Genomic DNA, 15,016 nt, shown 5'->3' on the forward strand with positions numbered 1-15,016 from the left:
TGCTCCACTCCTCTCCCACTTAAATCAATTGTTTCTCAGTGAACTATTAGAATATACCAGCAGTTTTATCTTGCAAGTTGAGTGGCTTCTATCCTGTTTGCCAAAATTAATAGCAATGAATTTACTTTTTTAAAACCATCCTGAAGAGGTATGACATTCATATTTCGGCATCTACTGATAGTTCAGACCAAGTCTCATCATGTTTTCAAGCTTACTTTTTGTGCCTAAACACAGAAAAGAACCAGGCTACTAAACTGACTTGAAAATTGATTCAGAGTTCATGGAGAAATGAAAGGATCCTGGTCTTGCATGATACCACATTTGCTTTTTCTCTCTATAACAATTCTGAATGCAAATCTAGGAGATTGACCTGGAGGGGCTGCTCAGCACGGGTAGAAATTGAATTTACAGGGTTGGTAGGTCATTGTAGAGGGTACCATACACTGTTCAGGTTTGGAAGGGTAAGGGAAATTTAGTGTAGGTACTTCTGCTAAGGGTATCCATGTTCATATGGAGTCAAGAAAAAGTGTGGTCTCTTGAGTTTAAGTTTCATCATTTGTAAGTAGAAACACCAAAAGCAAGGAGAAAGAAGATAACTGTCAAATTACTAAAACTTCGTGTTACTGCTGTAGTTTCCTGTGAAGTTTTTGAGGAGTTGCATTGTACTGCAGTTTCTCACAGGCTGTTAAAGAAAGGGAAATGCCATCTTTATTTCTTTGCACAGACTTCCCCCATAAGTACTCACCACCTTGATACTTCTTGCTTTTCACAGCTGTTTCCATTGTGTTGGTTTGCTTTGCCTTGGATGCATTTATAAGCTCCCATTTCATACAGTCTAAGCTCACTTGCAGTGATCCGTGTTCCTTTTGCTGTGCTGGAGAGTGCTGATGTGCTGTCCTGCAAGCCACAGCCAGCCCCCTGTGCCTCAGAGCACCCCAAAGTTGGACACTGGGGCATGCCAGCACCTCTTTTGTAGCTGTTATTAAAGATGCTATCTTTAGCTGCAACACTGAAGTTATGCAACCTAATGTTCCCTGTGTATTAAAGTATTAATGAAAACACAGGGTAGGAAACAATGAATGGGACATGATATAAAAGGAAGCGTTTAATCAAAATTAAAATCTTCAGTAATGAAATCTGCCTGGCTGTATGTGCGTTGGTGTTCACGCTGAGCATCGCCCTCTGTTTCCTTTTGTCAATTCTGATTCAGACTTCTGGCTGCTGCCTTACCACATGGGGGGATCCACAACTCCATGCACTCCTTCCTGCCAGCAGAACAGCACACTCTGCTAACAGGCAATGTTTCTCTGATTTTTCCTCAGTAGCATTTACTGCACATTAAATACTAACATATTGATCAACTGGCACTTTGCCTTCGAATATCTCATAGGGACTGAAGCCAGCATGAGAGTCCAAAGGCAGAAGTACTTTTCTGTATGATTTTACTGTCTTTTGCCATTTACTATAGCATATAAATCTCCAAGAGCTGCAGTTCAGAGTTCCAGCTTGGTGAATTTGGTGTGTCTGTTTGCTTTCAAAACCATTTTTCATTGTTTTAGCTATTAACTTTGCTACTTTTTGCAATGCTCTTTGTAGAATTTTATTATATTTGAAGTCTTCAGATGGTTTCCTAAATTATAAGATGTCACTGTAAATCATAAAGACATCTGTCTTGAGATTTTTCAAATTCAGAACAATAAAATAATCAAGTGTGTGATATTTTGCTGTGCCTTTGTGTAGTGGGAAAGCAGAATGATTCATTTCTTAGAATAGGCCAGAAATAGAACAAATGTTTGCCTGTACCATTTGGGATCTAACTGAAAGCAGTTAATTGAATTAGATGAGGGCTATATTTCTCTGTGACCTCTGTGTGAGGCTGTCTGCCGTTTTCCCCTGAGGTGATTCCCCGCATTGTTTTCTAAAACCAGCAAAAGTAATTTGGAAAGTATATGATATTTGGCATAAATGTAATTTTGAGATGGTTTATCCATTTCTACCGTGGCAATCTCTTGTCAAGTTACATCTTGATTGTTTTAGGATGTGAAAAACAAGACAGCATTACCACAAGGATGATGCAGTCACACATTGGGGAATGCAGGGTATAACTGACGAACCATCTACTGTCTAACTGAGGTATATCCTGCTGTATGGCAGTCTGGAGAGCTGAACACAGACAGTGGAGCTCTGTGGTTTTAGATTCTGCCAAGACAATAAAATTGTATACAATAAGAGAACAATAGAACAGAATAAAAGTGTGTGTAATAGTTCAGCAACATGTCTCAGCTCTGTGGCCTTGCTGTAGTGTGTGGTGCCAGCAAATGCTGTTCTTTGCTCTGCTGTTATTTAGAATGAGCCACTCAGCCATATGAAGTGCCTGCATCTTGCCCCCTCTGACTGATGTTTCAGGCTTGACCTCATGTGTAATGGGGGAATATAATTTTCCGGAATATTAAAGAAGCGACTTGGCTGTTTGAGTGTGATAATGATACTGTATATTCTCTGATATTAAAATGTCATTTTTTTCAACCACTTTAAGGGCATAATGGGGATTTTTTTTCATGGAAATAAGGTCCTTTCATAAAATGTGGATGGTAGTGGTACAGTTATAACACCCTAGAATTTGCATGCTAAGCAGAAGGACGGGGCTAAAATTGCTGTGTGGAGGCAGCACCTTTAGCAGAACACTAACATAGGGCATATGCAGATTTAGAACCACTGCAGAAAAATTTTTATCAAGGGCATGGAAATCTTTATTTCTTTGCACATTTCTCCTCTTACAAATTTTTGACTCCTTCAGAGGGAAAGGATGATTATAAGCAAACATACAAGTATACTCAGCTTTTAAGTCTTTCATGTACTACAGGAAAAGTGATGCCAGCTTCCTTGGCAAGACTCTGGAGCAGTTGCTTCTCCTCTTTTAACAGCACAGGTTACAACAAATGAGGTTCCTTCAGATCTGGCCTGCTGAGGGAGCTTCCATCTTAGGAACTCTGGGAAGAAGTTCTTGACAACAACACAAGCCAGCATAGCCTGCTATTTGAGAGAAATACCTTTTAAATCAATTGCAATCTAGCTTCATTTGCCATTCCAGCTTTAACCTTTCATGAAAACCAGCTAAATGGGTTGCTTCTGTCCTTGCTACCTGAATTCCTTTTTTCTGAATTAGATAACAGAGACATTTCTGTGTTGGTTCTTGTATTTTTCCTTGAAAAAGAACTGTGTTCTGCTAGTGAAATAAGTTTGGTGAGTAGTTAAGGAAATCACTGGTGTTCTGGCGAAGTGTCTTCTCACCTTTTCTCTTTCCTTGTTTGGTCCTTATATCTCTTCTTTGATTTCACTTCTTTCTTTATGATGTAATTTGGATGACCAAGACATGCAGTCTCTTAATCTGGTTCTTTTTCTCCGTTATAATCTGATCTGAAGGAAGGGCAGCGCAGCCAGCAGCTCCTTGCAAACCAAACTTCAGAATCTTTGTTTGGAGTGTAGAGAGAAAAATCTTTCTGTACAGAATGCAGGCAAATCCCTGGATATAAACATGTACACCCTTTTTTGCCTTATAAAAACTGGTTTGTGATGTCTGAAGGACACTTCTTGGCTGAGCTGTATCTAAAACCCCTTGGTTTGTGTCTGTAAATTTGGAAATATGCTGTGTTAGTCACGCTGGAAATACTGTCTGTAATCCAGCACAATTCAAATAACCCCAAAACAAAATGTAGAATCTACTACTACTACTGCTGCTACTACTGCCAGAAAATACCAGCAAATATTTAATATTTATGATAAGTGAAAGGAAATAATCTCTGCAGTCTGTAGAAATTAATTTATTCTTCCAGGAGGTAAATTCTTAGTTACAGTTAGTAGACACCTTGTCCTGGAGCATAATATGTGGAAGACATTGAGAGGGATTGCTCTTCCTACACAGTCAGTCAAATTAATAATTAGGTTCCCTTCTCCTTATCTATTTTCAATTTTCAGTCAACCTAAGGGATACTCTCCTAGCTGCGTGCCTGAGGCATCACAGATCCTTCAGGATTTAATTAGGTTTCCCAGTGCTGCAGCATGCTCTCTGAGGCCTGTCAGTTACCCTTTCTCACAGGAGTTAAAATTACTCTTTATATGACTTATCAGATTTGGTCATTTAATTGATTCTCAATTCATCATCTAATCCATTTACAATTTCCTTTCCACACATGGAGATACTGTTATGGGCTAACAGCTATGCTGCCCAGTAAGATTCCAGGCAGTACTTAAACCCCAAATCTTAAATGAGTGAAATAAATTCAGACATTCTGAGTAGTTTCCATTAATTTTTTGTAATGGTTTTCAGTAACTTTCAGCCAATGGTTTTTAGAGAAGTCTTTTTTAGTTTCTTGGATCCTGCTTGTTAAGCGTGCCTTTCTTTCTATTAACAATTGGGAGTTTCTTAATGACAGTAATGAATGACAATAAATATATTTATTTTCAAGTCTTTCTATGCAGTCATAATTTTATTGCCAAATGCCTAAATATTTAATTGCTTTTGCAGTGTAACATATTGCTTGATTCAAGCATATGACATGTATTTGCTTTTAAATATGTGATCCAGTTGGTGCATCAGTCCTTGATTTCCTCCTACTGCATGGATTAGAAGCAGGGTGGTCTTTTATTTGCTGACTGTCTTAGGGAATGACACTTTTCCAGAGATGGTAATTATTAACCTTCAATAGATACAAAGATCCTAATTTGATGATGCTGTATTGAATCATTGAATGGTTTAGTCTGGGAAAGACTTTTAGGCTCACTGAATCCAGCTGTTAACTCAGCATTAACTTCACCACTGAACCATGTCCCAAGTGCCGCATGTGCACAGCTTTTACATCCCTCCATCATGGTGACTCCACCACTGCCCTCAGCAGCATCTTCCAATGTCTGAACACCGTTTCAGTGAAGTCTTCTTCCTAATACCCAACCTAAACCTCCCCTGGTACAATTTGGGGCCATTTCCTCTTGTCCTGTCCTGTCCTGTTACCTGGGAGCAGAACCCAGCTCTCACCTGGCTGTGCCCTCTTGTCAGGGAGCTGCAGAGTGAGATCAGCTCTCTCCTGAGCCTCCTTTTCTCCAGGCTGAGACCCCCCAGCTCCCTCACTGCTCCACATCACACTTGTGCTCCAGGCCCTTCCCCAGCTCCGCTGCCCTGCTCTGGAGACAATCCTGCACCTCAATCTCTTGGAGTGAGGAGCCCAAGATTGGACATACGAATAAAATCATTGCCATGTACAGGGGCACAGTCTCTCCCTTGGTCCTGCTGGTCACTGTTCCTTATTCAGGCCAGGTGCCATTGGCCTTCTTGGCCACCTGGGCACAGCCTGGCTCATGTTCAGCTGCTGTCAGCCAGCACCCCCCGCTCCTGTTTGGTTGGGCAGAGAAAAAACAATGAACCAAAGCCACAATTTTTTTGACAGAATCCATTTTAAAACAACTTAAAGGCTTCAGTAATGGAGACAGTATATTTTGTTAATGTTTTAGAAGTGTGGTCTGATTTCACTGCTGCTGTTTTCTACATCTGTCACTTATATTTAGCTCTGTTGTCTTGGTTCTGTTTGTCAGAGCTAAAACAAAGCCACGTTTCTTTGTTACTTTGACTGTCAGTGCTCTCTGCTGGTGTCATAAGCCAGGTGGTGCTAATAATGTTGTACTAAATTACACAGGCTGGTAACACGAACTTAATGCTGCTTTCTGACACCTTTAATCTGTTAATGCTCTTACAGCAGAATGTGGTACAAGATTCAGTAAAATCTTTAGCAGATCTGTGTGTTTGACGAGAGGCTATTTCCCATGGCTGGAAATTCTTTGTTACTCTGCTGGGTAGTAGGAATTGCAGGTTTTCTGAACTAAAGCATTCTGTATATACCATTCACTCTTTAATTAATTCTTTGAGTAATTCTTTTTCATTCATTCAAGTTAAGTGCTGTTCTTCAGCACTCTTACCTTTTCCAAATGTAAATTACTGTTAAAATTTCTATATGCCTCTTACAATGTCTACCAAAATTGAAAAATCATTGACAAAATGAGAACAAGCATAATAATAGAAGGCAGTTCTTAAATTGTTTCAATGTCTAAAAGAAAGGCCTTTTGATATATTTTCTTGCATTCATTAACCCTTCAGTTGTGATATCATGGAGGAAGTATTTATGAACCAGCTGTTTAAACTAAATTAGTTCATCTCAGTGGTAATAATGTAGAAAAAATACATTTGTTTTACTGAGGGGTTTTAATTTTAAATGTTTTCTTTCACTAAAGGAGATCTTGAAATAGAAATATGTATAATGTTGTGATCTCAATTACAACATTAGACTCGGGTAAAGGTCTGAACTAACTCATACAAATACATGTGACTACAAAGCAAAAAGCCATTTGATTTTAAAATGCTTTTGTTTTTTCAGACTTTAGGGTGGTAAAGTGTGCTAATGGGCAGATTGTAGAGCAGAGTATGACAGCACTGTGTGAACAGATGATGTTGAATGTGTGGTCATAAATGTATAGGCAAGGATTAAAGGTGGATCTGTGCTGTGCTGGTGTCAGGTGGTGCTCATTGCTTTAGAATCAGCATCTTTACAGTCAGCAGCCTCCTCTGGAAACTGTTTGCTGTGAATTCTCACACAGAGGGGCTGTGCTCAGAGCGCTGGCCACGTGTCCAGCGCTCATTTGGGTTTTGAGGCTCAGAGAAGGCTGAGAGAGTATCAGAGATGTGATGCTGAACTGATTGGCATCTGCCTACCTGCGGTAGGGGCTCAGTCTGACTGAGCAGGGGTAGCAAGAGGTCAGAGTGCTGGAAGTGGGAAACATCAGAGAGCTGGAAATGAGGGAAGTGAGGAGCCCTGGGCATGCTGGCTGTGCCTTCCAGCCTCTTGCAGCCTTGTGGAAGTGTGGACATCTTTGGAAGCTTTCCATACTTTTATACTGCTGAACTCAGTCACTGCATGGAATTATTGCCTGCAATACATGAGTGGTCTTGTTAGATGATCACAACAGTAATTTCTGACTATTTATAGCTCTACTCCTTCTGTTCCATTTTAATGACTATTTATTTTAGTTAACACCAATGTTGACCTGGTTTTAACACCTCCAGAAAGGAAAAGAAAGCATTTTTTCAGGGAATAAGTTTTTAACATTTTATGGCTGCATGGAGACTTTTAGGGAGGTCTCTTCAGAAATATTACTTCTCATTTGTAAATGATCAAGTTTTTTGGTCAAACCAGGTAACAGTTTAATGAGGTCTAAAATATAATATGGTAACACATGGGTTGACTTAAATTTGATAATGCATACCTTTGTTTGTTTCTTTTTTGCTTAATTAGGTGCTCTAACACTTTCCTGTTACTGGCATGCATGTATTAAAAATTTTATCCTGACATCTGTATAAATTTCATGCCAGCAAAGTCTTTAAACAAGGTACCATAATTCTGGCTGATGCTTAAGTTAGTTGTAATTAAAATTAAGCACCTGGTTTGAAGCACTGTTCCAACTGACAACCATCTTATATTTGAATGCCAAAAATGTCTGGTGTGTCTCAGTAAATTTGAATTACAAGTTTAGTAGGTAGTGGGGAAAAGGGATCATTGCTGATCCTAAATTACAGGAAGAGCTCTGTTTTTGAATAACAACTCAATCCTGACTAAGCAATAATTAGTTTCTCTTTGATTACAGCTTCATGGGATTAGAAGATTTATATAACCTCCTGAATCCTATTTTTGTTTTCCTTATCTTACGGGCTTTCAAAGCAAGCTCTCATTTTTCTTGTTTTCTTCATCATACTTTATTAGTCAAATGAAGTATTAGGTGGAAACTTAGTTTGGAAATGCTGCTCTATTGTTGGAGAGGAAAAGAGAAACATAAAAATACTTTTTATCTATTTAAAGTAATGAAAATAGCAGAATTGGTGCATATTTAAAAAAATTTAAATCTATTACAACTTCTAACAAAATTAGTCAAAAGGCAGGGCAGTGGACCACTAAGGTTTGTATTTAGCTTGTTTGATGTCAGGAGGGTTTTGTTTGTTTGGGTTGGAAACTTTCTTATTAGCTGAGGTCTAGTTGTTCAAAGAAATGTGATGATCATTTCTTCTGTTTATTTCACTTTGTTTTTCCACCATTTTTGTGGCACATTAAAAAAAAAGATTCAAATTATGTTCATGCTGAAAGAGTGGAGCTTGTTGAGATGTCTTCAGTTAAATAATTGTGCCATACTTTGGCTCACCAGTCTCTCTAAGAAGCAGACTTGTAAAATTGTGTGTTTTGTGGTGATGGTGCAAGAGAGTTAATGGGAAGCAAGTCTGAGTGATGCCTTTTTATAAGAATTAAAATGGATTAAAATTGCCTTGATCTGATTCAGAAATTTGCAGCACAAGCATCAACATTTCCCTTTTCCTCTGTTCACTGGGTGACCGTGGCTGGTTGATCTTGGTTGATTAGAAATCCCAGATATATTCTGGTGCATTGCTTTGAACTGATCTGGCATCTGGAAGCGTCTGGACTGGAACAGACCTGTAATCAAAATTTGCAGGAAATTTTCTGATTTCCAGATCTCAAACCTGTTAAGGCATGATATCCACAATGTCTGATGGTAATTAATGTGTTCCTTACAAATTCATTCTTTTCAAGTATTGACTAGAACTTTCTGGTTGGTTTATTTTATCTTGTGCTTTATATGTCCCTTTCAAATCACAGTTATTTAAAGATAAAATGCAACAGTAACCTTTCTGAATTATCCACAGTTTATATAGGCAAAAAAATCCTGCCTACCTTCCTCCCATTTCACCCTGTAGTGTCTCCCTACTCATTTTCATAGAAGGCAACATAGAACTTAAGAAAAAAAAGCACTGAGTGCTGCATTATGCAGAGGACTGTTTTGGTCCCATCTCTGCCTATCAATGAAAATGTATGTTGCTTATAGGTAAAAATTTATCCTCAAGTGGTTACCAATTCCCTTCTTCCCTGAGAAAGATTCTCTGGGGAAAGTAAAACTTTAGTGGATTGAAGAGCACACAATATGAAGTAGTTGTGTGAGCAGTTGACTTTTGAGTGGAGCTACAAAAGTTGCTTTTGAACCTGAATAGTTCAGCAAATTCACACAGCAAGATCATGGGCTTGTCCCAGCTGTGCTGTGATGATGGTTGCAATAATCCTTCATTGGATTTCAGAGAATATCAGGGGAAATGATAGAAAACCTTAACCAAAGTCTGGCAGAAATGAGGAGGAGAATGTTATATCTATGAAGATTCTTTAAAAAAGAGGAAAAAAAAATTCAAATGTCTTCTTAATATATCTTTTTTTATTCCAGCTGCATATATGTAGAAAGAGGTGAAATTTCACCATTAAGTGACAAAAAGCATTCACTGTCATGGATTGCAAAGTATACTTCTAATATAAATTAAAAAGGAAATGTTTTCTCAATTTACAGTAAGCCTTGACTATGAAGAACAGGAAAGAAAAAGTTAGGGTTTTTTTCAGTAAGGGATGAAAATTTTAGATTTATAACTTCATGCAAGATTGCCAGGGCCTGAGGCAAACAAAACAGAACATGTATCTGCTTTACAGCTGCAAAAATAATTACGATGACTATCTGTGGAGTAATCTCTAATGGATTATATTTTGTTAGTATTTCATTATGTGATGTTAGAGCCAAAATAATTCATAGAAAATGAGGAAAAAAATACTTGTTTTGAAGTATCTGTGGCCTGGACCTTTGATGTGCTCCTAGGCATTCTATTTAGAACTGGTTAATTTGTGAAAGGTCTTGGTTTGCAGGCAAGGTACTTTGCTTGTCAAGCTATTATAAGACTAAGGAGTGTAGAAATTACAGAAGTAATTTGGTTTTATTATGTAAGTACTGGACTTCTTTGTTGCTTCAAAGGTGCTAAAGCCATCTGAGGTGCTGTCTAATAGTCCTTTCTCTTAGGTTACGAGGTCTTTCAGACTTGAAAAGCACTTATGCTTTATTAAGATCACTTGATTTAATTTTTTTAAACTTCAGGCTGCTTCTTTTTATATGTCTCTTAAATTTATCCAAGTGATACAATCTTCAGCAGTAATAAGAAGCTTCTTACTCATGGTCAAAGCACCTCTTTTTTGTGTTGCAATAGAATTGTGGCATAGCAAATAAACTCTTCTGCACTTTCATGTGCTCTTGGCACTGGGAGCTGGATCTATGGGAGGGAGGGGATAGTAACTTAGGGCAATTTCTGTGTCTTCTTTAATGTTCTTTAATTTGAAAAAGTGGGAAGAAAACCAAAAAAAGTAATAATATGATCAGTGGCTCCAAGCCAGATTAAGTCTCTAAAGTATTCAGTAGAAAAAATTCTTGGACTTCAATAGAGGCAGTGTCCAGCTATCCATTTGCACTACGTGATTTATAGTGATCCATGTCTGGATGGCTTGAGGGTTTCTTGGGAACACAAGAAATTGTCTTTGGCTGTTAACACCAAATTCAGTATAAGCGGAACAAGGATATGTAACATTTCCAGTGTACATGAGTAATGTTTTAACACTTCCATGACCAAAAATTAATTCGAAGTGCAATTTTGGTGCATCAATATATAAGGGAATATGGTAAGGAAGATGTAAGAGAATGTGGGTTGAACTTAATAAAGTTTTGTTGAAAGCAGAAGGGAGTTTAAAGGATTGGTCTTTTGACTTACCTTTCTGAATAACAGAAAATTACATCATTCCCCTTTTTAAAAACGTGATGTTATAGCTGAAAATATTTTCAATTTCTCCCAAGTTCGTAGAAGGAAAATATCCATGAGTCTTGGGTTTTAGGAAGATAAATACTTTGATCTTAGGTGCAGCATGTTTTTTCAGGCTTTTGTACAGTAAGAAATAGGTACATTTGATTTGTTGTGTTGGGTTTTGGGTTGTGTTTTTTAATAAACTCTTTACACTATGTCTGTTGAAGAGACCTAATATGTCCAAGAGAACATGGTCATTCAAAAGCATCATATTGTTGTAGACTTGATGACCTCCAGGGGCTCCTTCTAATCTAAATGATTCTATAGTATCTTCTTTAAGTCCTATAATTCTGTTCTATTAGTTTGTATTGTTAATGTGATAGAGACATTTTATCCTTGACTATGCTCTTTCAGAGCATCACTATGTCCTGTTTCCAGGGCATCCAGAAATTTCAGTAATTGAACTGAAATATGAGAAATGTGAGTGCTTCAGTGTGGAAGGGGATTAGTAAATTCAAATGTTTGGTGAGATCTGTACTATATAAGTCTTTTTGATATACAGATATTCTTTGTTATTTCTGGAATTTATGTCATTTAGCTAGAAAAGTGGCAAAATATCCTTTATTTATTGTTTTTGATTCCTGCCTACACTTGTGTATCAGTGTGGAACTTTCCCAGTTGTGTATTATATTACAATAAAAGCAGTTATGAGGAAGGTGTATATACCTCTGTCCCAGAGCAGGTGACCCATTTGCCCTCAGAGCACTTTAGAGCACGAAAGGCCTTACAGAGAGGGATGGCTCTGTGGTAGCCCTGTGCATGCCAATTTGTAGGAACAACCACATTCCTTCACAGCTGACAATGAATCTCACTTCCCCTTGAAGCAGCATTAACAGCCAAACCCCTGTTCACTAGTGAACGTCCATGCATCTGGGGTCCATGGCTTGGAGGATATATATATATATTTTTTTTTTTCTGCAGCTTCTTGGCATTATTTACTGTTGACACAAGATTGTTGCAGGTAGCAAGAGTGACATACAGCTCTGTAAAAATCCTGAGAGTCCTTTGGGTGCAGTGTGCTTTTCCCTTACTCTACCCTTTGTTCAGTGTGGATGGAGGAGCGGCAGTGGAGAGGACTAGAATGTTCTGTTTGTTATCATTTGAGTTATTTATTTTTAGATTAAACCTAATGCCACTTACTTGGCAAGGCTTAGAAATGCCATTATTCCTTTAAACCATGTCCCTGTGTAGTGGTCTGGTGAGCACAGGATGATGTCTGTACTTTCCCAGAAAGAAAAATAATCACACAGCTATTGATAAAATCCATAGTGGATGACTGGAGGAAATTAGAGTTTCCTAGGCCTGGGCTTGGCCAAATTATGAGAAAGAACAAATACTAGTAATGAAGCCACAATAAAAATGTTTCTTTGTGTGCAAAGGTGGTAATTGACAAAAGGTGCAAAATCGACTTCTAAATAAAGGATGTGGTCCTGGTTTAGGCTCAGTGACAACTACCAGAGATCAGGAAAGGTTTTTAATATTTTTCTTAAAAAGACACAAGCCAGATTGCAAAGATGAGTTTGGCTAAGGCTGGGCAAATGTTTAATGATTTGTAACGTCATCAGAGAACTGGGACTTTTATTAGGTCATTGATTTTGCCCTAAATTCAGGGATGGGTACAATTTGTTGATTAACTGATCTGTTTGTTAATGTGAAATACAGTGACAACAGGCACCATTAAAGGCCAATACAAAACACTTTGCTGCACTATTAGTATATTATTGAGTAATTTTTTGCTTCGTTGCCTTTATTCTTTCAGTTCTACGGGATGACTTCAGACAAAACCCCTCAGATGTCATGGTAGCTGTGGGGGAACCTGCAGTGATGGAGTGCCAGCCCCCAAGAGGTCACCCAGAGCCAACTATATCATGGAAGAAAGATGGGACCCCTCTGGATGACAAAGATGAGAGAATTACAGTAAGCATAAAAAGTTTTTTTTTCCAAACAACACAAGAATCATCTAATCCAAATTAATTTCTTGTCTCTTGAGCCTGTGGGCATCTCTGGCCGTGCTGTCCTTTCCAGGATGTGTCCTCTCCTTGCTTCACAGGCAAGGGCTAGTTTGCATTTAGCTTGGAATGTAACCTCTCATCTCCTAGCACTTCATTGCAGGGTATGCATTTGTTTGTTAAAGAGGATTGTGCAAAACCTATATTCTTCTCTTCCTTAGAAGAATTAGAAGCTTGTGGAAATGAAATTCGTTGTACTCATCACTGTCCTATAATTTTCATACCTTTCATCCACCTACAAATTTTTGCAGTCTGTAATATCTGCCTTTGGTTGGAAAGAGAAACTACAAGTAGTCTCGGTGAGATCTTTTGTAATTCTGCTGAAAATAGCACATGCAGGAAAGTTGTGTTTTGTACTAGAAAGTATTAAAAGGGTTTGGGGATATAGACACATTTCTTTAGAGAGATAATGGCTTATCCCACCATCTTACATAAATCTGTTTTTTCATTAGAGGTGTTGTCATACTCATTTGTATCTGTAACTTGCTGAATACAGTGCATGACTATTCCAGAGTATGGATAAAGCAGCTTCTCAAATCATAAAACTATCCTTTTGAAACAGTGAGCTGATGAGCCTAAACATCTTGCAGAAATGGCAGTGAAAAATGAGGTTCTAAAGTCATTTATTTGCTGCCAATGTGGTGATAGGAGAAATATCTTTCTACATGAGAGAAACTATCATCTGAAAGCACACACTGTCCTGTTGGTACTGGAAAGATTTCTAATGTAAAGCAGGATTAGAGGCACATACCATTTACATGCCTCAATCACATCAAAATGAGGGAAATGTTTAATGGAAGTACTCTCAGACCCCAGCAACCTAAGTATAAAATTACCATTTTGGTTTGAGATTGAAATTGCCTGTTATTCCATTTATTTTTTACAAACACAAAGCCCAGGCATTCTGCAGTTGTGGCGTATGCATATATTTAAATTTTTAAGTACCCTTCCCAACCCATACTGATTGCTGGCTATTAACTCCATTCCTCCAATCATACTTGCTAAGAACTTGCAATTTCCTTTTCAAATCTCCTTCCAACCGTGACAAGTCAATTGACCTGAGATAAAGAGAAGATTCCAGTGCTACCTATGCTGTTCTTTTTCCTCCAGGAAGAGCTTTCTAAACTTGCATTTTTTATTGCTGTAGTTTATTCTTGCAGGGGATTTTCAGGTGTTGCCTATTAAGTACATTTCTTTTGTTATAGATGAAAACTGTTCCAGCTGCCAGAACAAAGATACCCAGAACAAGGGTAGCTATCACTGACTGGCAATGTCACCTGGAGTCGTTAAAGCTTTTCTTAGGATGAAATGAAGCCCCTCAGTTTGGTTTTATTTTCTGGTGTTTGTATCAAATGCTCACCCACACAGTGTTCTTTCACCAGCGTCATCTGGCAGAGTTATTGTTTGTTATCAAAGTCACCTCTCAGAAGCAAACAAATGAAAGTGAGTTTTGATGTAGGTGTAGATTCACACTTGTTTCAGGTGCCCAAATGAGGGTTTGTCTCCAGAGGTGTAAATTAACAGAGCTGCCACAGCCCAGCTTAGCTGTGTCATATGTGCCTGGCATTGTCCTCAGCAGCACTATTGATATCGTGGGGGCTCCCTGACACAGGCCAGAGAGCCTGAAGCAGCATTATAATGCAGATTTGCATCCTCTTACAGCTGTAGCAGGATCTTGCCAAGTGTGTAAATATGCATTCAGATGTACCTCTTTACAGCTTTGCAGTAACCATCTGTATGATCTTGCTGGTGGCTGGGAGGGGAGTGGGGATTGGGTCCTGGAATGGACAATTTATTGAAGGGCAGATGGGAATGAAATGCTAATTGTGAAACTTGACTTAGAATAATTCCATTTCTGTTCATTTATCTCCTTAAAGGCATTTCTATTTCAGTTTGGCAACAGGAATGAAAAAAACCTAGAGGAGTACAAAAGCTGAAGTAAGGATGAAATTACAGGGTTTAAGTGACAGGTTTCTTTTTTTTTCTCTCTTTATAATTGTCTATTTTTAAGACAAGCACCTACCTTCATGTGGTGGCAAAATTTTGATTGACTCAGTGGCAGTAAATTTCCATAATACAACTTGTATTGTAAAGGAAAGTGTGACTTTCCTCTTTTTAAGCCATGAAATTAGCAGATCAGGAAATGTCAACCTATATGTCTTGGTGTTCAATGCATATGTAATACCAGTGGGCATTTAATTAATGGAAAAGCTTGAGTGGCTCCACTTCTAAAGCATTTCCA

General features: G+C 38.2%; 1 protein-coding gene across 8 annotated transcripts in view; it reads left to right on the forward strand.

The window, feature by feature from the left end:
* The window catches only part of ROBO1 (roundabout guidance receptor 1), a 682,041-nt gene that overhangs the window by 555,588 nt on the left and 111,437 nt on the right, over positions 1–15,016 (forward strand). For all 8 annotated transcript variants that reach the window (XM_074532705.1, XM_074532691.1, XM_074532716.1 and 5 more), the window contains one exon: positions 12,525–12,682. In XM_074532705.1, coding sequence (XP_074388806.1) covers positions 12,525–12,682 — 158 coding nt within the window. The remainder of the gene's footprint in view (positions 1–12,524; positions 12,683–15,016) is intronic.

The sequence above is a fragment of the Zonotrichia albicollis genome, chromosome 2 (genome assembly GCF_047830755.1).
Source record: "Zonotrichia albicollis isolate bZonAlb1 chromosome 2, bZonAlb1.hap1, whole genome shotgun sequence".
NCBI lineage: Eukaryota > Metazoa > Chordata > Aves > Passeriformes > Passerellidae > Zonotrichia > Zonotrichia albicollis.